This window comes from Dermacentor silvarum, chromosome 8 (genome assembly GCF_013339745.2).
Source record: "Dermacentor silvarum isolate Dsil-2018 chromosome 8, BIME_Dsil_1.4, whole genome shotgun sequence".
Classification (NCBI taxonomy): Eukaryota; Metazoa; Arthropoda; class Arachnida; order Ixodida; family Ixodidae; genus Dermacentor; species Dermacentor silvarum.
The window spans coordinates 14,205,035-14,232,142 of NC_051161.1; the positions used below are offsets into that span (position 1 = coordinate 14,205,035).

At 44.2% G+C, this 27,108-nt stretch overlaps 4 protein-coding genes across 4 annotated transcripts in view; 2 read left to right on the plus strand and 2 right to left on the minus strand.

Annotated features, from left to right (window-relative positions):
- Window positions 1-70: 70 nt before the first annotated feature.
- LOC119460656 (ubiquitin-conjugating enzyme E2 G2) lies at window positions 71-990 on the plus strand. The gene has a single exon (XM_037721693.2). It carries the CDS (start codon window positions 379-381, stop codon window positions 883-885), a length of 507 nt encoding a protein of 168 aa, XP_037577621.1. The 5' UTR covers window positions 71-378; the 3' UTR covers window positions 886-990.
- LOC119460654 (IST1 homolog) lies at window positions 935-2,264 on the minus strand. Its single transcript, XM_037721691.2, has one exon. It carries the CDS (start codon window positions 2,028-2,030, stop codon window positions 1,002-1,004), a length of 1,029 nt encoding a protein of 342 aa, XP_037577619.1. The 5' UTR covers window positions 2,031-2,264; the 3' UTR covers window positions 935-1,001.
- A 4,696-nt stretch (window positions 2,265-6,960) lies between these two features.
- LOC119460660 (DNA polymerase beta) lies at window positions 6,961-8,589 on the plus strand. Its single transcript, XM_037721696.2, has one exon. The coding sequence runs from the start codon at window positions 7,108-7,110 to the stop codon at window positions 8,113-8,115; it is 1,008 nt and encodes a 335-aa protein (XP_037577624.1). The 5' UTR covers window positions 6,961-7,107; the 3' UTR covers window positions 8,116-8,589.
- Window positions 8,128-27,108, minus strand: part of LOC119461954 (midasin-like) — a 268,647-nt gene continuing 249,666 nt past the window's right edge. The window contains 8 exon segments of the mRNA XM_049672349.1: window positions 8,128-8,348; window positions 10,018-11,216; window positions 14,242-14,352; window positions 16,796-17,054; window positions 18,909-19,130; window positions 23,231-23,395; window positions 24,307-24,498; window positions 25,566-25,701. Of these exon segments, the coding sequence (XP_049528306.1) occupies window positions 8,172-8,348; window positions 10,018-11,216; window positions 14,242-14,352; window positions 16,796-17,054; window positions 18,909-19,130; window positions 23,231-23,395; window positions 24,307-24,498; window positions 25,566-25,701 (2,461 nt within the window). The 3' untranslated portion in view covers window positions 8,128-8,171.

Below are 27,108 nucleotides of genomic sequence, written 5' to 3' on the forward strand. Positions count from 1 at the left end.
TATTAATTCAACGCCACCTAAATAAAATTTCAGCTAGCGCATGCTGCCCTCTTACGACATTTTTGCCTTTGACACAAGCGGCCTCACAAGCTTCTCGAGCGTGCGTGCGTGCGTCGTTGGCGTCGTCGCGGAGGATGTCGGCCAGGCCAGGCGAAGCCTCGGCCTAAATCAGGCGAAGATACGTGAAAGACGGTCGGCGAACCATCTACCACCAAATAGAGGCACCAGCGACGAACAACGAAATCGTGCGGCCTCGCAGTCGACTCCGAGCGAGGGCTTCCGCCGCTCAGTGGAAGCACCACCTGATAGGGCCGAGCTCCTGCTCCTTTCCGCAATAACATCGCCGTGGCCTCGTGAGGACAGTCGACGCACTGAGTGATGGCCGGGTCGGCGTTGCGCAGGTTGATGGCCGAATACAAGCAGCTTACTTTGAACCCGCCCGAAGGCATCATAGCGGGACCGGTGAGCGAGGAGAACTTCTTCGAATGGGAAGCGCTCATCACTGGACCGGAGGGCACCTGTTTCGAAGGCGGCGTTTTTCCGGCCAAGCTCACATTTCCCCCAGATTACCCGCTCAGTCCACCGAAGATGCAGTTTACTTGCGAGATGTACCACCCCAACATCTACGCGGACGGCCGCGTATGCATCTCAATCCTGCATGCGCCAGGTGAAGACCCCATGGGCTACGAGTCCAGCGCCGAGCGTTGGAGCCCCGTGCAAAGCGTGGAGAAGATTCTGCTGTCCGTGGTCTCCATGCTGGCCGAGCCCAACGACGAGAGTGGTGCCAATGTAGACGCGGCCAAGATGTGGCGCGAGGACAGACAGCAGTTCAATCGCATTGCCGACCGCCTGGTGCGCAAGTCGCTCGGCATGCTTGCCTCCTGAAACTGCCCGACCAATAAATTCCTCAACAGTAAAAAAAACGAAGCACATAAAGCATTCCTTTATTCTACGCACAGCAGAAATAAACGACCAGCAGAAATGGGTAAACGTGCCGCGCTTTACTTCCTTTTCTTGAGTTCCTCGAATCGGCGCGTCAAGTCGTCAAAGTCGAGGTCGTCTTCCTTGGAAGGCGGCTTCGGCAAGCTGCCGGAAGGTACTGACGGTAAGTCTGGCAGTCCGCCCACTGCACTGTATGGTGGCAGGCCTCCTTCGCCGAAGCCGACAGTGTGCGGGTTTATAGCTGGGAACGGAGCAGCGACAGGTGGTGCCTTGGGAACGGGCGGAGGCCCAGGGAAGTTCATAGGCTGGGGCGCAAACGGTGAAGCCTGAAAGTCGGGTCCTGACGGAGGTTTGAACGGTGGCGCGTTGTAGTCCGCCCCCACTTGTCCCGCGGTCGGCGGTGGCGTGTAGTCTACGCCCTGCGGTGCACTGCCAGGCATAAACTGGGGGTAGGGATCGGTGATAAAACCGGGTGGTCTAGCCGCAGCGCCAAGATCGATCAGTGGAGGCTGCAATGTTTCGTCGCTTGGTTCTTCCATGACAGACTTGTCCGGCTCGTAGGGCACGTCGTGGCTCTTCGCTATCTCTATCAGGTATTGCTCCACAAGAAGTCGCGGGGGCGCCTGAACGCTCAACTTCTGCATCAGCTTAGGACTCACCGTTGACAGTCCGTTATCACGGGCCGCCTGTGCATAAGGTTTACCGTACTTGATCGCCAGCTGATCGGCAACCGCCTTCAGCTCGGCGACGTCAGCCTGTAACCGTGGTGCCACCCAGATGAGGCTGGAGACAGCTTCGGAGAGGCCTTCATCCAGCGTTTTCATTTGTTGAAGGAGACCAAAACGTGCCAACAAAAGATCACAGTAAACTTCAACGAGTTCCATGGCTTCGACGAGGTAATCCTCACGAATTATGTGCTCCACGCGGATCCTTGCCCTCTCCGTTTTCCCGTTTGCCAGGTGCTCTGCGATCTCCTTACGAGCCTTCTGCGCTAGCTCTGTTTTCTTACGTTCAAGGAGCTTCAGGCGATTTATCGTCAGTCTCAAGTTCGTCTTCAACTTCGCGTAGTTGGGACCCGAGGAAAACATGTCTGCGCTGGTGTCACGGACGCTTGGCAGCAGAACAAGGGTTTCTCTGAAGTCTCCGGGAGCGCTTCCTACCTTCCAGACATGGGAAGGACAACAGCCGCCAGTTTTCTGTACACAGGCAGGAACCCGTTGCTGAAAGCACTCTATGGTTTCAAGGCGCGGCGTCACACCCGTCACACTTCCCCGCCCCACTTGCAGCAAATCACGCCAGCCGGATAGATTACGGCCACATTACGGCTATGGAATGACTCACGTTTGGCTTTGAACCTAGTGTAAGCTTTTGAGCGAATACGTCTTTGCGGCTCGGTTGTCACAGAACGCGTGCTATCGTTACCTTACCATTAGAGTGTACTAGAATATGGTCGAGTGGGACGAGCGGCTGGGGCGGCGCATGCTTTCCAGTGAGGCGCCCGACGTGGAAAAATACTAGGGCGGCGCTGCGGTCGAACTGGATTGGGCCGCATCAAGGTCGCGCCGTTATAAACTGCTGGCGATACTGCTCGGAAGGGTACTTCGTACAACTTCGCGCGCTGGTATTTGCGTTCAGACCCATCAAATGGGGTTCATAATTGCATATGACATATAGGTATGCCCTAAGAATAAAATTCCTTTTCTTTCTTTTATTTATTTATTTTTTTATTATTTTGGAATACCGCTCGGTGATTGCGCGTGCATTGCGGCCGCAGTGTCGGCTTTCATTCTACTCTGTTATTGTACGGTTCCCTTTGGAGAAAAAATATTTTGCTCGTTCTTCAAGCAGCATGTATTGTTGTACTCAGATTTACGGGAAGCATTGTTATAGATAAAAAAAATTTAACTGCCGCGCAACATTCCATTCAAGTTTTTGCCTTCCTCGCGTAACAGAGTGCGGAGCTAGTAATAGGTACAGGGTCATTTATTGCGGTATGGGACCTCGAGCGCCGAAAACAGTTTTTGTTAGTCATTCTATATGCTCATCTTTGACCATATAAGCCGTACGTGGAAATTGTTTCCCCTGTCAATACTTCAAAAAAAAAGAAAAGAAAGAGAAGGAAAGAAAGAAAGCGGAGTAAACAGAATGCGGAGTAATTGGTACGGGGTTATTTATTGCAGTCGGACCTCGAGCGCCGAAAACAATTTTAGTTAGCCATTCTATATGCTAACCGTTGGCCGTAAGCCGTACGGAATCTTTTTCCAGTCGATACTACAAAAAAGAAAAAAAAAGAAAAAAAGCCGGCGCGGTAGCCTATATTATGCCAATATCGTGGATACGGCGTTGCGCGGCTAAACTGGAGCTCGCGGGTTCAATCCAGGTCACGGAATTCGATGGAAACGAAATGGAAAAAAGACTCGTGTACTTCTATTTAGGTGCACGTTAAAGAACCCCAGGTGGCAAAAACAAAACCGGGTGCCTCATAATCATATCGTGGTTTTGCCACGTACGTAAAACCGAAGAATTTGCTTATATTAAAAAAAGAAAAATGCATGTGACTGCGTTCTTCGGCTTATTTCTGGGGTTGTAAACATAAATTATTATAGGGTCTGATTTCCGAGAAAAACATGTTACGCCTAACCTATATTTCATGCATAAATGTAATGCCGTTCCCAAATGTATGACCGCTCAACTCCGCAGCTTGTATATTATAAACGGCTGTGTTCAGTTATATATATATATATATATATATATATATATATATATATACAGCGCGTTTCAGCGAACACTTTCAAAATTTATTTAAGGTTACCTGTGGCAGATAGCACAATTCTAGCTCATGCGCTGATCTACTCGAAGAGGCGGACATTACTAGCAAAAAAATTTGAAATGCCTAATCGACTAATTAACAAAAATGTGCTAATTAAGCTTTTAACTAATTAACTGATGGCCCATATTGCAATTTACAAATTGTAGTCGTGGAGTTCGCAAGACGCATCCACTCAGAATTAATTCTCAGGATGAGCAGCGGTTTCGAGATATTAATTCCCGAACTTTGCGGAGAAATGCATTGGCGTTCCAGTTAATTTTGTGCTTCAATGCAAAAAGCGACGTTTTGTTAAGAACCTAACTGGAACGCCAATGCATTTCTTCGCAAAGTTCGGGAATTATTATCTCGAAACTGGTGTCACCCCGAGATTTCGTTCCAACTGGATCCGCCTTGCGCACTCCACGGCTACAATTTGTAAATCACAATATGGTCCATCAGGTAATTAGTTAAAAACTTAATTAGTGAATTTCTGTTAATTATTCGATTATGCACTTCAATTTCTTGTGCAAGTAATGTCCGCCTCTTCGAGTAGACCAGCTCACGAAGTAGAATTGTGCTATCGGCCACAGGCAACCTTAAGAAATGTTGAAAGTGTTCGCTGAAACACCCTTTATATATATATATATATATATATATATATATATATATATATATATATATATATATATATATATATATATATATATACATACATACATACATATGCGTGTGTGCGCGCGCGCGCGCGCGTGTGTGTGTGTTTGTGTGTCGGTGTGTAAGTGTCATTGATATACTGTACGACGCCGAATAGTAATTTCCGTTCGAATGTAACGCATAACAGCACTATTGAAATCTCAAAGGTGAGTGACTGCATGCAAGTGAGGACTGTTAATTATTCCGAATGATTTTGCTGCCGGAGGGTCGTGGCTGTTGCGCAGAGGCGCAGTTCCTGAGAGAATTAACGGACGGGTGTTCATAAGTACTGCTTAACAAGTTCCTAGCTCTCATTCGATATAAACGCCCTGTTTTGGGGCAGCCTGTAAATCTGCTAACTTGATTCCGACAAGGAAAACTTTTTTTGAAAGTCTCACCATGTTTGTAACTCATTAAAACTGGGTGCCCCATGTGGTACGTACTTCTTCAACGAACGCAACAGATCTGCACATATCTCTGCGTGTATGTGAAACATGCCGTTACTTTGTTTCATTATGGTCGTTATGATAGTGCACTGGCTAAGTGAACGCAGTCGTTCAGTTATATATATATATATAAAGATGGTGTTGCCTGCTATGAATATTACAGCTGCGAATGAGAGTTTTATTTCCAGTATTCACTACAAGTGTGGTTGTTACTGCAAACACGTGCGCTTATTCCGGTCGGGAGTTCTCACTTTTTAAATTATTGCATTTATACTATTTGTAATTTTTTCCCTTACATATATATATCGTAAATATACATGTCTATGTACCCTTTGATTTAATTACCTAGAAATACATTGGTCATTCTTGGCGCCACGCAGTTAATAAACCTGGTTTATTTCGCTCTGATATTGTTATCTTCGATCATTGTCCCTGATCAATATCCACCAAGAAGAAGCGCGTGTAAAATGACACGATACCAATAATAAAATTTTCTTACGTAGCCTTCATGGTGCGGGATACCATTTACTTTTAGAAGACAGTGGTAAAAACAGCAGTTCACCTGGCTAAAACTACATTTGGCACCGGCCGTAAAGAGTCATGGGCGCACCGAAGCAACTAAACCAAAAAAAAAAATGTACTGCACAGAGGTTCTGCGAGAAAAACTGGGCGTGCGCCAGCGTCCGCGTAGCGAACGCGCGCTCGCTAGCAGACGATGCGCTTGACAACGACAGCAAAATTGAAGACGTCGCGTTGTATAATATATGCCTCAAATATATATGTTTGGCAAAATGGTGTATACATAAATTTACAGTTGAAATAAAGCGCTATTTTAAGAGCGTACTATGCACAATCGGGCTCGGCACCCGCAGCGCAAGTACGTTGAATATGCCGCGGAGCGCGTCTCCGCCCCAATCCAGTTCGCTCGCAGCGCCCTCGCACTATTTTTCCACACGCGGCGCCTCAGCGGCAGAGCGCCGTTCGGCCCACTCGACCATTGTCTAGTACACTCTACTTACCATCAGTAGAGTGTACTAGAACATGGAGAGTGCCCGGAACGGCTGCATTTTCAATGCATTGAAAGTGAAGCCAAACGACCGTAACGCCGCTTGGGGCGCTGCGATCGGTAGCACTCAGCCCGCCATGGCTCAGAGGTAGAATGTCTGCTTCTCACGCAAAAAACCGGGGTTCGAATCCTGCCAAGAGACAATGTTTTTCCTTTCTTTTTACTACTTCATGCGTTGATTTTTTTATTCTTTATACTGCTGCTTAACACTTGCTTCCGTTGCTATACAATACAACAAAAAGTCAAGCAGAAGTTGAAGGAATAATAACAAAATAACAATGATTTGCAGTGAATGATAATGTTTGCAGCGCCACCTCACAGGAATCAACAAAACTATTCCAACCAAAGCATGGCCTCCGAGAATGGCACGCATGCAAAACCCCGCCGACGCCTGCTTGACAGGCTCCGCTGTGCGCTCAAGGCTCATTCACACTAGGCCGACACGGCACCGATTTTGGTCAGCCGACTGTTGGCGACAGCATTTTCCGTGATGTAGACTGCTGTCGCCAACAGTCGGCGACAGCAGTGTGAATGAATGAGCCTTGAGCGCACAGCGGAGCCTGTCAAGCAGGCGTCGGTGGGGTTTTATATGCGTGCTGTTCTCTGAGGCCATGCTTTAGTTAGAACAGTTTTGTTGATTCCCATGAGGTGGCGCTGCAAACACTATCATTCACTGCAAAACATTGTTATTTTGTTGTTATTCCTTCAACTTCTGCTTGACTTTTTGTTGCATTGCATAGCAACGGAAGCAAGTGTTAAGCAGCAGTATAAAGAATAAAAAAATCAACGCATGAAGTAGTAAAAAAAAACGGAAACACGTCGTCTCCTGCCGAGATTCGAACCCCGGTTTTTTGCGTGGGAAGCAGACATTCTACCTCTGAGCCACGGCCGGCCACGGCCGGCTGTGTGCTACCGATCGCAGCGCCCCAAGCGGCGTTACGGTCGTTTGGCTTCACTTTTGGAAGCTCGTTCCGGGCACTCTCCAATTCTAGGTCACTCTACCATCAGTTTACATCATGTTTACATCGTAGTCTACGTTCGTACTGTACGATTGCAGACGAACCTAGTGCAACAGCGTATTTTGTAGGTGAAATTGGCGCTGTTTGTCTGGTGCTGGCACGCAAGTGTTCTTGTGGAGCTGATATTTTGACATGGGAAAGAAGAAGTGGAGCGAGACGGGTAATCCTAACCGCGATATTTGCGAGTTTCTGAACGAACTGGCGGACTACGAAAAGAACGTTACGCGTAACGTTTACAAGAGCAACGCGTACAGAAAAGCAGCTGTGACGCTTGAGAAGCTCGACAAAAGAGTAGCAAGTGCAGAAGAAGCAAAAGCCCTTCCCGGTATCGGCGCGAAAATTTCACAGAAAATAGAGGAATTCCTTCGAACGGGAAAAGTTGCGAAACTAGAGAAAGTTCGTAGCGATGAAAGCACAAATGCTATCCAAGAGTTGACGCGGGTATCGGGAATAGGGCCAGCGCACGCAAAGTCTTTTTATGATCGTGGCATTCACAGCATTGAGGACCTGCGTCAGAACCAGGACTGTCTGACGGAACACCAGAAGATAGGGCTGCGTTACTTGGAAGACATCGAGAAGCGCATACCTCGAGAAGAAGTTGGTCTTTTGGAGGCCCGCGTTATCGACGCACTGCATCAATTTGACGAAGACTACGAGGCAGTCGCGTGCGGCAGCTATCGAAGAGGCTTGCCTACGAGCGGCGACATCGACTTGTTGGTGTGCCACAAGAGCTATCGATCTACTGACAGGAGGCCGCCCAAACTCCTAGCACGCCTCGTGGAACACCTTCGTCAAGTGGGCTTCATCAGTGACATAATGTCTTTGGGAGAGACAAAGTTTGCAGGTGTGTGCCAGCTCGATTCTTCGCGGCCTCACCGACGCATTGACATCCGCGTACTTCCTCAAGATCAGTTCTTCTGCGGTTTGCTGTACTTCACAGGCAGCGACTTGTTTAACCAGAGCATGCGTGCGCACGCCGCTCAGCAAAATATGAAGCTCAGTGAATATGCATTACGTCCAATTGGTTGCACAGGCGTCTTAGGGGAGCCTCTGCCTATAACTAGTGAACGTGATGTGTTTGACTGGTTGGACTTGCCCTTCTGGGAGCCGCACAAGCGCAATGGGCCTCTTGGACAGTGAACACTATGGGTGTGGAATGGCACACAGTGAATTTATTCACACATAATTACATCTTGCTAGGCTTGCAAGACCAGTTCAAGCCACTGGCGCAGTGCCTCTCCCAGGACAGCTGGCATTGAGGCAAGGTCCCGGAGAAGAAGGTAGAAAGGAAACGGGAAGCGCTCCATGTAGCTGCGAAGCTTGACTTGCCCTGAGGGCCCGAACTCTGGTTGCCGAATTTCAAGGATGGAGTCCTAGAAAGCCAAAGCCAACACCAAAAACACTTTAGCAAGAAGGAAAAACACTGAAGCAATTATTATCTGTCTCCTGATGTATTAATAGGCTGCCAGTAATGGAGAAAAACATTGATAAATCTATAGGTAACAGTACATACATAAAAGCTCTTTTACAGATTTCCCTGTACATGTCAAAACGAGTAAAGTTCACACTTACTGCCTCATATTTATACATAAGTGATAAATGTTTGCTTATTGATTCTGTATTCTGTGAATGATACTAAAGTTTAAATGTTAACTGTCCAAATTAACACCCATTTGCCTGCTGCTTAACCCTAATCAGTTTCCCTCTCACACATACTGCATCGAGAACACAAAATTTTAAATATTACTGGTCCAATGATTTCTGCAGGAACATCTTAATGCCTTACAAGAAATATCTGACTTGTAGAAAAACAAAAGCCAAAAATAATGCAAGAAATCAGACTGCCAACAACTGTAATTGCATAAATTATGTAGACTTGGGCCCAGTGATAATTTCTTCCAGAAATTTTGTAACAGTCCACAGGCTGCAAGACTGCCACCAACTGTAATTGCATAAGTTATGTAGGGATGGGCCAGTGATAATTTCTTCCAGAAATTTTGTAACAGTCCACAGGCCTAGATCAGGCCTTTGTGCTTTACCTTTCAAGCCAGCTACCTAAGTCACGTAGCAGCCTTCAAATAATTTGTGGCAATTTTTCACACACATAATTGTAAATTTAGAAGCCTGCTCCCTGTAATCTGCTGAATTCATGACATGACAAGCATTCAAATTAATGTCAATGATTGCACTAAAATTTTTGCCTTTCTTTTTCGTGTTCAAATGTAGAGAATATAAACTTAACAGCTATAAAATAAAATTCGTACCAGAAATGGCTAAAAGGGACTATTATTTTCACACTGCTGGTGTATTGCTGGAGCTGAGGGAAAGATTTCAGCGACGGCTGCAGATGTTTACCTGGCATGCTACAGCAGATGACTAGGGTAAAAGATAAAATAATAAAAGAAAATCCACAACACACACTAATAAAAATATATGCAGATTGAGCAAATTCTACAGGTCAAAAGTGCCTTTGTAATGTGCAAAGCAGATGCAGCACTTCCCCAAAGTCTGAAAACATCTCATAGTTGTCGGGATATGGAAAATAAGTTAATTTCCCTAATGCTTTCCCTGGCTTCATTACCTATTTGCTTCAGACGGTTGTACAGTATTGTCCACTCTTGAAGAGAACACCTAATTCGTAGGCAATACAATGGTTACATTTATTTTATAAGAAACGAGTAGCTCAAATGATGCAATAAGTGAAACACAAAAAAATAACCTGCAGGCCTTCATGCCATATTTAGCTGTAATAATCAATGGTAGAACACTAATCGGGGGTGTTCCCCGCGGACTGTGCTGTACATTAAAAGTTATAACATGCAAAGCTTGAATTAACACTGAATCATTATTTGCTATTAACGCTGCCTCTAAGCAACATGGTTAAGATGCTATGCTCAGCAGAATCGGGCAAAGTGCTGAGGCACTGGGGGTGTTCTTGCAGCCATCAACATGCGTGAGTAACAAATGCAGCTCACAAGTGAGATCTGGAGTAAACTAAAAGCAAAAATGAAGGCACTTTGGAACACGAGAACATACACTTGCCTTGCCGCCCAGGCTGTCCAACACAACAAACACCATAAGAAGTCCCTGTGAATGTGCCCTGCACACTGCACTTGCTACGTCCCCTTCACTGCAGATGCCTCGGCCGTCCGAAATGATGAGCAGCAATCGAGCAGTGTCTGGGCTGGGGGGCAAGAGCTCTGTTGCCGCCCTCAGAAGAGGAGCTACACGTGTACGTGTCTGCTGAAAGTTCAATAGCCCAGCCACCGTGGCACCTGACTGCCGCGTCCATGGCTGGCCCAACGGGTGCAATATTCGCACTTGCTCTCCGAAGCTCACCACACCCAGCTCCCCTGCCTCCAGAAAACTTAGTGCCTGGGCCAGGAGTGCCAACGACTGCAGAGCAAGAGGCCCACTGGGGCCCATGCTGAGTGAGTCATCGATGGCAAGCATCACGCGGTACTGTCTCTGTGAAGGCTGCACCCTCCGCAGCCAAATTTTATCTTTGCGCAGCTGGCTTGCCAAGTATGCAATCACGCGTCGCATGCTAAGCCGCTTGCCAGACCTGAAGTCGCCTCGAAGCCGTGACGCCTTGGTTGGCTCTAGCACAAGCCGCAGCTGTTCGCACAGTTCCTGCACCAGTGGAGCAACATCACGCTCTGCCTTCTCCCAGGCTGCCCACGTCTCTGACCCCGGTTGGATCGTGGCCACTTCCCATTCGGCCGACAAGCGTGCTTCCTCATCCATTTCTACTCCTGTAACAAGATCCATATTGGTGTGAAAGCTTGGTTCAGGGCCTCGTTCCACAAACGCAGTCTCTACAACAGTGCCTGGCTTCTCCTTTGTTTCTGCCTCCTCTGTAGCGGCTGCTTTTCTGTGTGTGGCTGGAGGCTTTTCTGAATGATCTTCCTCCATAGCTTCTTCTTGGTCTTGTTCCGTTAGTTGGTCTGGCATTCTTTCTTCCTCTGCATTCTCCATTGCGGCCTGTGCTTGCTCTGGTGTGGCTGTATCAAGTGCGACTTCATCGTGTGCCTCCTCACTGGTGACATGCTGAAAGAGGTCGGCCTTCTCCTTGTCCTTCGGCTGTGTGCTCTGATGCTCGGTGGTGCGCAGCTTGCGGGGCTTCATACCTTCTGGATCCGCAGTGGTGCGCTTCTCTGATGTTTTGAAAGGCATTGACTCATCATCAGGCTGGCTCTCGTTGCTTGGACCAGACCCAGAGAGACCTCTGGCCTGCCCACCTGTGCGCAAACAGTGTGAAAGCAGAAGTTAACAAAATTGCCATGTTCCTGCTTGCTACACAAGACAATAGCCCAGCTCTATCAGTATAGGCCAAGATTAAACAAAGTATGGTGGGCAAGGTCCTGCCAAAGAAGACTATGGCTTTCAAGTTTCAAGACAAATGCAGGAAAACATAACATAGAATATTTCGTAATTACTTTCTGCTGCAATGCAACACGACTGATGCAACATAAGAAGCACAAACCTTCAGAACAGGCACACAAGTTTAAAATTCTAGTGCACGGCAATGCCTGGTGTTTTAACACCAGTTAACAAGTGATATGTTCCTCAAGAAACAAATTAGTAATGTGAGAAAAACTACTACAATTCAGCAGACTGTAATTACAAACACAGTCTATTAAAACTCAAAGCGTAAAATTGCTCCATATGAACAATAACTATTGGTTAAAACTGAATACTACAGCCCACTACTACAAGCAAGTATGGTTTAAGAGTTTAAGTGCATGATTTAAATACGACCAACACAATGCAGAAATGTTCTTGTAACATGACTTACATTAACCCTGGTATTAAATGTAACACAGAACAAGGTCACATTTCTGTTGACTGTGTTCAACACTGGACATAACAAAAAGCTACATTATGTGAGATAGTATCCAAGTCACACGAGCAAGTTTAGTGATTATGGTGGCTAAGGCTTAAAGTTCCTTAATGCCATTATTTTCACAGCTAATGCTACACAGGCATTTAGTGTAACTCAATGCTACAGTGACAATACATGTTGTCAGTGTAGCAGGTTACTTTGGAGTTGAAAATTCCAAAAAGAAAAGTTATTTGTAGCTTGAAAGTGCAAACGATATGTCTTTAAAATATGCTAATAGGCTTTTTCCAAATGGAGTTTGCTTTTTCAAAAGTTTTCTTATCCATGTCCAGAAGCTTACCTATCGTCTGATGTTGAATTATAAAGCTGGATTGGTTCAAGCAAAATGCACCTGTAGTTTTTAAAAACTGGAAACTGTACTATGCTGATGACTCCTTTCAACAAATTGTCATGCTAATAATATTGCTACATAGTATTATTTTATTGCTGCTCAACACTTTTATCAGTAATGAGTGCACACATTCAGTATTGTTCCAAATTGTCAGAGTTCAGCACACTGCTAATGGCATTAAAATTTAATGCCAATAAATCTGCCAGTATGCAAATGGCGTTCATAGCTCAAGCATTAGCAGTTAATACCATTAAGCTCATCTGTGTGACACAGGTGTCTCATGCAAATAAGTTATACCCCTGTTGGAATGAGTTCCCCTATGTATTCCTGGGATAAAATAACACTGAGTTAAATTATTGCTAAATTTGACTCACTACACGATTTGACGTAGTATTTATGCAGTACTCAGTAGTGGTCCAGCTAGTTAGGTTTCGGAGCAATTTTCGGGGCAGAAAAAAAAAAAAAAAGAAAAAAAAAACCCGTTTAAGAGCAGAAAAATATGCTTTTTGTTAACACATGGAGCTGTACAAGAGTAATGAGTTTAGTGCAGCCATTTGGTGCAGCTTGTTACTACTGCATAATCTGTAAATGCGGCTCCACAGTAAAGGAAGACACAAGGCCAACAGTGAGCAGCAGCCAGTCAAATGTGTCTTCCCATGGACGGCATACCATGCACTGTATGTTGCAAAGAGACTTATTTGGGTAGGTAACAAGCTTTGTAAACAATTGCATAACATTTTGTAGGCTAGTGAGAACAAAGCTATGCGGTCAGGCTTAAGACAGACAAAATATTACAACAGCGCTATAACAATTTGTGCCGTCAAGCATGATACAAAAAGTAATGGCAAATGTCTTACGTGCATTCCAAATACCGGATGTGCTTTTATATTCTTCACGGCAATACACAAAATAGGTAGTGCATTCAATAATGATGCTAAAAGCTATGACAAGAGGCCAATGTACATCTACAAATGGTGTCGGGAATGACATGCTGCTGTACGGTGTGTTGCAAAGATGGGTGACCAATGCTGCAAGAACAGCATTGGTACCATGCGGTAGACTCACTTCCATTGCAAGGTGGTTTGTCTGTTTTCTGAGTGTTGTGTGGCCTTTGCGAATAGATACGAGTCGATGCATAACTTTAGTGACTGACACTTGACCGACTGACCCAACAAAGCAGTGTCGATTACGTTTAACAGCCTAGGCAATGTGCCCATGGCGAAAATTTGCTGTTGACCGTTTTTGTATGGGCCGCAAGCTGTTGTAGAAGGCTTGCTGCTAATACATATAGTATGCTCGTACAAGTGGCTAATTGGCAATTTGTTTCGAGATCATGCACAGGGTTTTTGATGGCCGTGGAAGCACTGTTCTGGTCTGTGGGCAACTACAACTACCACGAGAGCGTGTTGACAGAAAGTTCTGAACTGCATGCGCAAATGCACGAATCTGTGTGCCTTATTTCAATGGCTAACCTGTCCCATCTTCGTACAAGATATTGCGTTTTACATAATGCAGTGCTTTCATCGCTGTTCCCTCTGTCACGATTGCATACGGGAATTGTTTCAATCGGTGCTCTCTACCCGGACGAACCTTGTATCGACACAGACAAAGCGTCATGGAAAGGCTCAGTGCAAGGCACCGACGTCAGCCGTGTATATCACAGAATATTCTAAAAATTGAATAGTACAGACAAATTATTCACGAATTGAATTATATGAACACTCAATATTTTACTTGTATTTATACATTTGAGTATTCGTACACCCCTGCTGAAGACGTTCCATTGTAAGCAGACGAAAATAGCACACTTTGGCGCAGTTGGCAAAAATGGCCCTTGAGTTGGCCGCAGCCAGGCACAGGCAAGTAGAATTGTAGCAAAATAGTGCAAATGGTGCAGTTGGACCTCCACCGAGTACTTGCACAATAAAAGAACAGCAGCACACTACTGTTACCCAAGGTGACTCAGCAATATGTGCAGAAGTAACTGGTGCTTCTAATGCAGCAGACCTGAAAAGCAAGTTACTTGGCTCACCGATGTCTAATGTGCCTTCCTGCTCCTCAGCGTCTTCATGTGACGATCCCTGTTCTGCTTTGCCAGCATTTGCCCCAGTGCCAGCATTTTCAGCTTCAGTTGATGCGTCACCTAGCATGGGAGGAGCAAAACATTGTCATGCAGCTGGGCAAATGAAGCAATATGTGGCAGCTGACAGTGCACAACAATCCCTAGAAATAGCCAAGAACTAAGGCACGTACAGACATATGTAAATAGTTCTCCTTTGCTCTATCCTCTGCTATCTGCCAACACACCGCCAAAACATACCGCTGATTCATTTGCCAGTATTTGTCCGACACTAACTGAATCAAATGTAGCGCCAGCTTTCTGTGTGTCCAAAGTAGAAAACTAATGTAGAAATGACGCTAAAGATCCTAAACAAAGTAGCAATCTTACATGCACAACATTATTTTACCAAGAAAAATGGCCAAGGGTATATGTGTTGCTCAATGGCGGCTGGTTTCCTAAAGTCAGCTTCACTGCACAATTTTTTAAAGACAGCTTTAAAGGCAAGCAATAACTACTATATAAACTAGAATACAGGTTGAGATTTTTCCCCAAAAAAGAACAGCTAAAGTCACTTATATAGCGGTCATTAGTACATTGCGAGTTGTTGTCTGGCCAAGTCAAGGTCAGCAGTCGACCTATATTCCGGGCTGACCTATATTGTCATGGTTTATACGGTACTACCACATGGACCCGATTTTCGAGTGACGACAACAAGTGACAAGCTTGGCTGTCGGTTTGCCACCGTTACTTGCTGCGTTGTTGGTTTCTGGCCAGCCAGAACATTTTGCTTGTCGCCTGGAAGTCCGTGAAGCGGTTTTCAAGTTCTCTTCTGCTACTTGCTCTCTGACGTGACAGCGAAAAATAAATGGTAAAATCAGTCATCGTTTAGTTTCATGCTACACTTAGTACAAAGAATTTGCACGTTTCGTCATTCTTGGGAGATCAGATGTTTGTTTTCACGCCGTAGGCCTAAGGCGCCACCAAAAGCTGCCCAAGTGTTTTGATTTGTACCTACCAGATGGTGACACTGCATCTAACGTGGAAAATGTGGAATGTTTTCTCCCTGACAATGATGCCATATTCAAGCTAGCTAGAGTGCGCTCTGGTTAAAATGTTTGCTTTGCGGTACAATTGCATTTTTTTATGGGCGTATGCTTGTGATCGTACGCATGATCGGGAAACAACGAAAATTTGTCGCTACTTGTTTTTGCGATATCATGTCTATGTGGTTGCACCACACCGCAACACTTAAACATGACAAGGTCCTCCTATCATGATGCTTGAAAATCACGTGCATGTATTTGCCTTTTAAAGCTGAATAGAGGACATGTAATTACACTACGTGCTGCTTTATTAATTAAGGCTTTAATAACGTTTCACACATTTGGTGGTGTGGTCTCAGTCAAATCCTTATTCAAATGTTCTAACCACATGCACGCACTCACACAGAGTGCTGGCTCAATAAAAAAGAGAGAGCCTAGGAGTTCTCAAATACAGTTCCTAAATATGAGAGCTCTGCCTCTGCAGGTGGTCTTATGAGCTAAGCAAAAATGGTCCTCCTGTACATATGTTGTACATGGGGACATAAAACGGTCCCCATTTACATACTTTGTTTAATTGCTGCAGCGCTTGTAATAGTCAGTAGTGTAATGGCCAGTCACGAGATGGCGCCATGTATCAGTTGGTACGCCGTCGCCGTTTCACCTCTTCAAAGCAACTCTTGTTTTCCCCCTCTCGTTTTTTTTGCTCTGTGCTATTAAACAAAATGGCAGCTTGACAGTTGTGTGTCGTTGCGTTGGCTTCGTGCCTAATCTACTCAATCCGCGACCCCAAAAGATCTGGCCACCCTGCGTACTCAACAAAACCAACAGTAATCACTAGTTTGTAATATATGTATTGTTTTCATTTTTACTTCAGTGGTATAATTCATATGTGATTTTTTCATTCATGGGCCACGAATTTTCTTAAATGCAAGCATTTTTTTTAAAGCTTGCCTGGACTGTTTAGAAGTACGTACGCTTTTTACAAACGATTTACGTTCAGACTGGACACAAGCAGCAGCAGACTTGGAAAAGCAGAGACTGACAAGCAACACATTGTTTTTAGATCACGGTCACCTTTTTGTTGACAGTGCGGCTACTAATTTCACCTGTGTCAGTGTCGTCTGTGCATAAATAATCTAAGCAAGTACTCTGGCATCATTTCACCATCATAAGATATCCCATGGAAGGTTCGAAGACTGAGGAGAGACACTTTCTCGTGAACAACTTTTTGTTGTAAATATTGTTGCAGCGTTCGTAAAATCGGAATATAATCCCGAATTTGTAAACCTCACAAAAATTTCAGGAGTTTGCGGGTATACTTTGTCGTCCTTAAACTACTCTAACTGCTAGGAGTGACTTTTACAGTTCCTAACAAATCATGGCAGGTGGCACCAGCTGAAAAATTTCTGTAATTGCAATGACCACACTGCATCATACTAAGAGACACACAAGGCCGGCACGAAAGCAACAAGAGCACTGACCTGCTGCGCTATCATCCTTCATGTCGAGGGGAGGGGCGGCTTGCTCTTCGGAAGGTCCATCTTCTGGGCCACCAGGCTCCTCCTCTTGGGATGCCTCAGCAGTAGCCTCCTCAGCATCTGAAGTAGTGCCTTCCTCTTCATTGGGGCACTCTGACGAGGGCACTTCTTCATCATCATTGGCGCCGTCTTCCGCATCGGAACCTAAGTCCATGTTTTCAGGAATCTCAATGTCTTCGGGAATGTCCATTGGGTCCGATTCCTGCAAAAATTCAGGACCAGCGGATCTTTTAAGCAGGTCTTGCAACAATGTTCAAAGTCAGCTTTTGAGCACATGAACAATCCACAGTTTTTACAAAACCTAAGCTATGCGGTGCATTTTCAGCAAGTAACCACAGTACTGAATGATAATTTTTACACCAACCTACATTTTGCAGTTCTTATGAACATCCCCACACTTTTATTAACAAAATACATGTACAGTCGACTTCCGTTAACTCGACCCTGACGGAACCGAAGAAACTGATCGAATTATCTGGCAAGTTGAATTAAACAAGGTACAGAAGAAATGCCAGAACATACTGCTGATTCATTTTGCAGTATTTGCCCTATTGCAACACGTCCCCGAAACAAATGCACCCAAATGTGTCCAAAGTAGAAAACTTAAGTCAGAATGATATTAAAACTCCTAACCAAAGTAGAAACCTAACGCGCGTCCGATTTTCTAGCAAGAAAATCTGTTGCACAATGGCGGCCGGATTCCTAAAGTCAGCTTCGCTACACGGTTACTTAAAAGTCAGCTCTGCCGCCATACATCCGTGTTATGCGATAAAGCATACGACCATTGCTAAGGCGGTTTTGTTTTCGTGTCCGAATGCACTGAGTAATCACTTTTGACCCAATTTTCTGCAAGAAAATTTTGTTTTAAAAATAAAGAAATGCATGCGTTAAAATCAGGTAAATACCGTAATCAGACATTGTGATCTATAGTTATTGCTTGAAAATCTTCCTGCCGTAAATAGGCATTTCCGACGAGAGATGACACATGTTCAATGCATTCACTGTCACCTAAGCTCAGCCGAGATAGACACTCCACTAAAGGGGTTGCTATAGGGGGGGGGGGGTCTACAATCGTCAGGCGTGTACATGCTGTCTGGTGAAGTTCGACTTATCTGGCAAAGGCCAATTTTAGTGTCGAAATAACGGAAGTTTGCGCCCATAGAAATGCATGGGCACCGGCTGGGACCTTTGGTCGGGATCAAATTAACTGATAAATCAAATTATCTGGAGTTGAATTAAGCGAAGTTTACTGTACAACAAAATAACTGAAAGAATGACAATTTGAGGCCTAAAAAAATGAATGACAAATTGAAACTTAATAGATTTCCGACGCAAACTGACACTACACACAGCAACAAAAGCCAAGAGCTCATAAAAACACATAGTACTCATACAGATGCGTCTAACCTGTTCATGTACTGTGTCTGCTTAGCTCCTCTCTATAACCTGTTAGCAGGTAAATCTAGCAAACAAGTGAAGCCCTCGCCTACCTAGCTATGTTGTCACCATTGCATTATGTTGTACTGGTTTCAAGCAGTTTAAGATGGACATGCCAATGCAAAATAACATGCTGAAAATGTGTCAGAAACACTTATTTGAAATAAACCTCGCAAGTGGTTGTGTGGACAAAGGCAGGGGCTCAAAGTGATGCAACAAGAAGCATAGTATAAAGTATAAATGTAGAAAGATTTAAAAAAAATATATGACAGCAGCAAAACTGGTAAGGTGAAGGCAAAAGAAAAATGCTGGTCGTATTTCAAAACAAACTGGATATTCCATGCAGTTGCTGCATTAAAGCCTGCAGTGGCTTTCTTCCATAGCTAAGTTATGCAGTGGTCAAGCCCAGTGCATCAAAATAAGCGAAACCTGGCCCTAAATTTGCAGCGTGGTTCTAAACAAAAATGCAAGGTATACTTGCATTTTTGCAGAAGGTACTTGAGAAGGAAATGCTTTGGTTTTAAACAAAAATGCAAGGTATACTTGCATTTTTGCAGAAGGTACTTGAAAAGGAAATGCTTTATATTTGTGCAACCAAAGCAATTAATAAAATGCACACCTCTGGGTGTGCAGAGCTAGGGTCCGGTGGTGGTTCTTCAGCGTTTTCACAGAGACCGTCGTCCTCCGAACCAGTGGGTGGCGGCTGCTCATTCTGTGGTGCAGCAGACTCGTCCCTAGCACCCAGCTCAGGTGGCTGCTTGCAGGCCTCACCCGTAGCACCTTCTTCGTTCTTCTCATCACCTGCCTCCTCGGGCTCATCATTCTCCTCTTTGTCCCATAGCTGTTGGGAGAAACAATAGAATTTACCATGTTTACAGGATTATAATGCAAACATAAGCACGATGTGATACGCTCACTTTTGAGGTCTCAAAAATAAAGAAACGTTACCATAACAGTACAACATAATGTCGCATAATGCCCAGGGTTTCAAACAGCAACACCTACAAGTCCTTGTGAAATCGGTTCCTTTAAGCTGTTAACTCAATGTCTACTTTGCTTCTTCATGCAAAGTGTTCATGAAGTGTTCCGTTAAGTGCCTCAGGCTGACGGAAAGGGGAGCCCTCACCATGCTCTTAAAGGGATACGGACACAAAAGTTGAACTGTTGAAAATGACGAATACAACAGGCTGCTTTGAAAAAAAGAATGAGAAACATCTTTTTTTTTTTTTGCGATTTTCTGTTGCACCTTGCCTCCAAGCGGCCGCCGGCAGACGCTGAAATTTGACTTTATAACACATACCCACGGCCAAGGTCGGCTACAGCTGCTGCAGTGTTCCCAGGGGTGTCGGTCCCTTGCAGTGTTTGTTTAACCCCTTTCGGTGATCTTCGCATGTGGTCCCTCTGAAACACTATGCCCGTCGGCGCTCCGCACAGGTGGTGCGTCTTACATGAGGCTTCTCGCGGTCGTCGCTCGGTATTGACACGCGCGTCGCGGCGGAAGTAAATGCCCAGACATTGCTGTTCTAACAGCATCGTAGGTCGTGACACGCTGTCGCACACGTTTCCCAGAGACGAGAAGGTGTGTAAACTTTGGATACCTGCCTACTATAGAGAGCTTTAGTTTGCCCGGTAACTGGGCAAACGCGGGCGTTTTGGCGTTGGGGCGGAACCGTAAACGTGAGCGGCCTGTGTGGTGCTGCCACCTGGTGGCGCAGAGCTCAAACAGACAAAACAGCTAATATTGCAGTAGCCAAGTGTATTCTACTTCGCTGCTGGTGTAAATCTTTGGCAGCAACACGATTACGCCACTGTCGAAAATTTACACCAGGAAATGACCAATAATTCTTGCATAAGTGTCTGGTGCAGAGCGAAATCTTTGCCCTACGGTTCGCGAAAACCTGACCGGCACTTCCACAACCGTCTGCTCTTCTTCGTCGCTTGACGCGGAAGGCTCGTAACCGTAAGCGGTAATATTTCTTGCCAAGTTGGAATGGTCCTCGTCTTCAGACATGTACTCATCGCTGGTAGACGCACCAGAACTCGAATCCATGCTCGCGATAGCGGTGCCAGCGCGCTTCGAATGACCGCGGCCGGCCGGCTGGCTATCCGACGAGGGTGTCATGACGTCACGCCTTCCAACTGCCGCGGATCAGGCGGCGAGGCGCGCGCTCACAAAAACGCCAAAAATAAAGCCATCAGCTCAAAAATGAGCTAAGTGACTACTTCTTTTCGGTGTAATCACACACTGAGGATTCATTTTCAGTATTTTCGGAAAATTTTCAGATTTTGTGCCCGTATCCCTTTAATACTGCCACAATGCTTTGTACCGTTCTAAATAAACAAGTAGGTGGGAAAACCCACTCACAAAATATAGGGTAAGTGCTTGGGCTGCATTGCTTTCATGGCTCGAGTGTTTGCAAGCTGAATGAGGTAAACCAAACAAAAATTTCGCATCAAATCTCAAGCATGCCCTTGAATATAGCTTGCAAATGGTGGAAATTATCTGCTCAAGATAAGCCACTCCAAAGTATATAAATTTGCAATTAATAAAGTGTGACTCTGGACGGACACAATTCTCAGAAAAATGTGACCTTCAAAGGGTTAATAAAATGCCTAGTGAGAAGAGCAGTGAGCTGAACCTGTTCTGACCAATTTTGTTTTACAACAGTGTAACAGACCTGCAGTTACATGCATGCAGCACCCACAATAGTTTGCAAAACAAAGCTGCACGAATCTTCTAATATAAGCATGTTTACACATGACTGTATTATGGCAGAATTGTTATTAACAAGCCATACCAAATGACCCTCTAGCCAGATTCTGACTGCATGGATGAATTGCATGACGACTGGCCAGGTGGCTCTGACAGCAAATAAACATAGACTTGTGGCCTACAACAGCCACCAGAAACTTTGGGATGCCTTGATATAACCTTATCTAAAGACCTGTCATGCAATGTGCTCGTGTCTAAAGTCACCTCATAAGTTGACAAAATGTTGCACCTTCTGAATACAACACTTGCACCACGAACCATAACATGAACTACTTGCTTAACGCTTTTCATGCTATACTGTTGTCCTGAATCCTGCCCAAACTGTTTTTAATACACAATCCTTTCCGTAAAAAATATTTTAAGTGCTAATTTATATGCAATCTCAACAATTTGTTGAGATTGCATATGAAGCCTAAAAGCAATTCCAAGAAAATAAAATAGAATAAAAATTGTAAGAAAACTAAGGATAGGATAGGAATAAACTTTATTTGTCCAACGGTTATGGCTGTTGGTGCCATAAACTAAAGGCATTATTAATGAGATAAGCTTGCGCTCAGCGTTTTTAACAAACACATAGACGAACCCGGCCCATCCATGGCATGGAAGGGGTTAAAAATCACCAGTCACACTGGTTTCAGAATATACATTACCTGGAAAATGCTCGAAGTGGATCATACAAATGAATATGAATGTATTAGAAAAAGCACTGCCAGATCACTCGTCCTTCACATTAATATGACATCAGTGTTTTCTGTCGTACCTTTTCTGTCGCAGCAGACATCTTAAGATGAGTACAGACATTAATTACGGGAGTAATTATAGAAATTAAAATAATTAACTTTTTAACTAGAGGAAACAGGCAGTAGGGCCAAATAGTAGAATTGAAGTCCTTCCTACGAATTGCCCATAGCCACTTTGAAATTTTTGTGAAGTGACGAAATCTGACCAATTTAACTGGCGAAACCGAAAACCGATGCGCCGAACAACACACTTGCCATACCCTTCCGAAATGCCCAGAATGACAACGCTGTTTCCCTCGCATTGTGGGGCGGGGATGAGCGAGCGTCGTTATCAACCATCAATCTAGGTACTTCGCTTTGCCGGTGTGCGGGCTGCGCTTGCCATGCGCTGCCACAAAGAGAAATGGATTGATGGTTGATAACAATGCTCACTCATCCCCGCCCTGCAATGCAACGGAAACAGTGTCGTCATTCTGGGCGTTTCAGAAGGGTATGGCAAGTGCGCTATTCGGCGTGTCAGTTTCAGTTTCGCCAGTTAAATTGATCAGATTTCGTCACTACACAAAAATTACCAGCGGCCGCCTTTTAGAAATTTCAAAGCGGCTATGGGCTATTCGCAGGAAGGACTTCAATTCTCCCATTTGACCCTACCGCCTGTTTCCTCTGCTTAAAAAATTAATTATTTTAATTTCTATAATTACTGCCATAATTAACATCTGTATCATCTTAAGATGTCTGTTGCGATAGAAAAGGTAACGCCAAAGGAAGCACGCAAATATCGCATTTCTCCAATTCCTGAGAATTTTGGACACAAAATGCCCTGTATGTATAATGTGCATTAGCAATTAGCATTAATTCTTTTTTTCGCTCAGTTTCAATTGTACGTGAGTTTTATATGTGCTATATATACATTCTGTTTCACTTGAATTCATTTTACATGCATGTGCATTATGTTTGTCGCTCATCTTATTAAGAGTCAGGTGACTCTACCTGAATATGTAACACCTCACCTTATGCTATGTCACTGCCTATTAAAAAGGGCTGCGGACCACATCAAGCCATAAAAAGGCTTTTTGTTTGTAGTCCTCAACATATTGGTGCTGAAATAAAGTGAATTGAAAATTATGGTTGTTGCGTTGACTCCTCACATTCAAAAGCAATGGGGCAGGAAAGAGACAAATATTAGAGCAGAACAGTGCAACTGCCCCATGAAATATACATGACTGTTTCCTACGTTTGCATTTTAAGCATATTTCTAGTCTTCCTACTCATTACTCAATTCCCCATGAAGTGGTGCCAACATTGTCTTTTCAATCTAGTCTTCCTGGTTTCATTCAGTCTTTTTTGGCACCGTGATTACTTGTTCCCTATGCAGTACATGTCACACTTTCACAGCACAATATATTATGAGAAGAATGTGTAAAAGACCTCTTGGTCAAGCTTCTGGTCAGCTTGAACATCCCCCATCTGGTCCTCAAGCTCCTCTTCATCATCCTTATCATCATCACTCTCTTTGTTGCCATCCTCTTGTTCTTCAGGGTCCTGAGCGGCGGCATCAAAGTCCTCAGACATTTCCACCCCGTTTTCTTCTTCCTGTGTACCAAATAGCCCACACAGGGTTTTGCTATACAAACAAGTAGCACAGAAACAGCAACATCAGAGGCAAAAAGGTTGCAAAGAAGAAGCAGCAGCAGACACAGCCTGCAAATCAAATGAAAAGAGATTCTGGACTAACTATTTTATAAGTGGAATAGTTGTTGAAAATGTAATGTGATTCGCCCTTTCAAGAGTATAGAGGTACGACTTAAAATGACAGGAAACAAGTAATGCAATTGACCCATCACACCATGCTCACAGTACAGGTGAACAGTTTATACCAGGGTCATGTTTCCAAACGTCCCCATCATTTCACTGCTATACCTGGAAGGATTGGCCATGTTGCAAACTGTGCTGGTTCACTGAACACAAGTTCTGCATTGATTAGTACTGTTCAAGCAGAACAAATACAGAATAGTGCAACAAACTGCAAAATACAAGGAGACCAAAACAGAAAATAGAGAATGATAGCAAAATATAGGGGCGCCCTCTGTTCAAAGCACACCTTACATGCTCACTGATTGTGGGGTCAGCTTTGGAAGCATAGTTATGAAAAATAGGCACGACAGCACAAACTGAGGAAAAGTAAGAAAAATAGCCACTTCCTTGTCTCGCTACATTTCCCACTTCTATTTTCATTTAAGTTCACTGAATGTAGTTGTTGTGAACATTTCTTTGAGAACTGTTCAACTGTTAAGGTGAAGCAATACTGCATAAATTCGAGGCTGCACTGTTATTTTTGGAACTTCAACGGCAGGTAGTAGTCAAGATTAGTGTACTTCTCAAATCAAACAATGCAAAATTTGTACTTTCCTCCATTTGGCAGCACAATTAAAAGGTGAATACAAGCAGTACAAAAAAAAGGTATGACAGAGTGGGCTGATCGAGTGGACTTGCAAGGACCCCACCTTTGGCTGCTTCTCAGTGTCCTCTTTCTCCTGTTCGTTGCGCAGGCCCTCCAGCTGGTCTTCCGATTCAATTCGGTCGCTGACATCCTTGGCACCTTCGCCCTCTCCCAGCCCGCCATCCTCAATCTCCTGGAACTCTGGTGCCCCTTCTCGGCCAATCTCCTCACGCCACTCCTCAGGAATGCAGAGGCCCTGGTGACACCATGTATGGAGTAGAAAGTATACGGAAGAATGAGCTGCAAGGGTGGCCAAGGCCTGCTGTGGTGTTGCCATTGCCAAAGTGCCATTGACTCGCAAAGACCCAAACTTTGACATTTTGTGCAATTGAAGTTAACCACAAAATAATGACCAGCCTAATATGTTGTTATTGAACCTTGATGCATTAAACAAGGCTTCTGGATATTAATTCAGATGTTTTGCTTCCCAAAGCAAGAAAAAAAAAAATAATTCAACTTCCAGCGGAAGGTGGCTAAAGACAGACCTACATTAAGCAGTGGATAATCAAAACGTTGCTTGCACACATTTTTACCTTGGAAGCTTATGTTGACAATGCAGCAAACTACAGATGATCATTTCAGAATTTATGAAGGCTAACGAAGGACATACATATTTTGCAGTTTTCACAGGCGTCATGCCAGTATACCTAAATTCACTCGGGCTTCTGTAGAAAGAAATATAGAAGTAGGCTTCCTGAGCATTTCTCTCCTGCATAAATTCCAGTTTTATGTTAATAAAGTTCTTGCATTAAACAGAACTTTGGGAAAGATTACAAAGCTAGCGGGACAATGCAGCCATATCAGAGACTTGTTTCATTCATTGGTGCAACATGCCTATTTCTGACACACTATGATCCCCAAAGAAACCTAGAAGTGCTATGCACACAATGTAAACAAAGCAATTTAAAAAGAGAGTGGCAGCTTAAACTATTTCAATGCATAACATATTCCTCTCACAATTAAGAAAATATATTTAATTCTGGGGCTTTATGTGTCGTAACCATGATCTGATTATGAGGCACCATAGTGGGGGACTCCAGGTTAATTTGATCCCCTTTAACGTGCACCAAATGCATTGTACATGAGCATTTTTGCACTTTCCCCCATCGAAATGCGCCCGCCACGGCCAGGATTAAACCTACAACTGCGAGCTCAGCAGCGTAACACCACAGCTTACTGGGCTACTGCGTTGGGTCATTGCAATTTTTGTTACCTTACACAAGCTGCATAGCAAATGGGGACAAGAACATACATAACACTCACCTTCTGGGCCAGAGTAGTGAATACAGATGTGAGCACGTACAACAGCTTGAGTTCAGTTCGGTGGTATGCAAGCTGCAGGGTCACCAGGTACTGAGCCACTCCCAAATACTGCCGCAGCAGGGGGACCACTCTGGAACTAGTTCACAATGGAAACATTACAAACTGTAAGATGTTGCTATGTTTTATAGTGCTCCTGTCACACATGCTTGTAAAATAACCACAGTGCCATTAACAAGTGAAATCAATGGCCATAAGCTGATGCCTCTAGGTAACATTCAATGACTTTGATAGCGATTAAGCTCATTGAGGCTGGTGAATAGCCATTGAAATCTCAAAAGGGCAAAATATTGTTAAATTATACAATAAAACATGCTTCAAACTTTTTCTTTCTTTCTTTCTTTTTTTTCCAGAGCATTTAAAACTGTCAGGCTAAATGTTTGCTGTCTATATAAAATATCTACTCCACAGACCCTTCCATCGTATGTCAAGAAATCTCCATTTTGGTAATAGTTTAACCTTGCAATAACGAAGTTGCATCCAACACAAAATACACCTTTGTTACACTTAAATTCCTTGTAATCATACACAATAATATTGGTGAAAAAAAAATTAACTGCAGTTACATCTATGCCAAAGAAACACAATTGTGATGCCTCCGACGGGCCAGCAAAGTATCTCATGAAAATTTTCATCCCCTGTCGGTGGCTTGTCAATGCCGATACGTGGCATGGAAACAACCATTCATTACATACACATTCTCTGCACCACAGCTGTGCGATCTGTGTAATAGGTGTGATCACACGGGACTGTCATGTTCCCTTGTCAGCTGTGGTGCAAGCAAGCCTGATGAAATGAAATAAAAGCCAATCCACGAGCCAAAATGGGCATGCCCATCCAGAATTTGTCATTTCAACAAAGAGAAATCAATTTTCATGCGAAGCATTCCTTGCCTCATTCTTGGTATACTGCGGTAGGTAGGTTCCTGTCTAGCCTCATTTCAAGAAAAATAAAATAATGTGTAACCAATGTGAGAATCGAACCTCTGCCATCGAGCACAGCAGCTAGATGCTCTAACAATCGCATGCATGCTTCTCTAGTTCCAAAGCCAGCCAGCTCTTTAAAAAATGGGCGTATGCACCCCCGTGCCACTTTCTCGTCGTCTTTCCATGTGATGCTCATGCTTTGAGGCGCTGTGTTAGACTCCACTATCTTCTGAACCAGCCCACTTTGCCCAGTACTTTCCTCGTAGTGGTTTATGGTAAGTAGAATCTGTGCGGTGTTGTATAGACGATCACCCAAGTTAATGAAGTTTTAACATTTCTTTGCCGAAGTACAAATGCCATCATCATTTTAACAAACACCACATGAAATGGCCATATATGCACGACTGTATAACACGTAGTCACTGATGAAGTCACAATTCGTGTTTCTCCCGCTTAAACTGGTCCACTACCTATGTAGAACTTAACAATCGCCATGTCACAGGCTTCCATAGAACAGCCAGCATATAAATCATGCCATTGCCATCATACAATTGTCTACA

Coding starts and splice junctions, on each gene's coding strand:
- LOC119460656 (XM_037721693.2), top strand. CDS start 379: ATGGCCGGGTCGGCGTTGCGCAGGTTGATGGCCGAATACAAGCAGCTT.
- LOC119460654 (XM_037721691.2), bottom strand. CDS start 2,030: ATGTTTTCCTCGGGTCCCAACTACGCGAAGTTGAAGACGAACTTGAGA.
- LOC119460660 (XM_037721696.2), top strand. CDS start 7,108: ATGGGAAAGAAGAAGTGGAGCGAGACGGGTAATCCTAACCGCGATATT.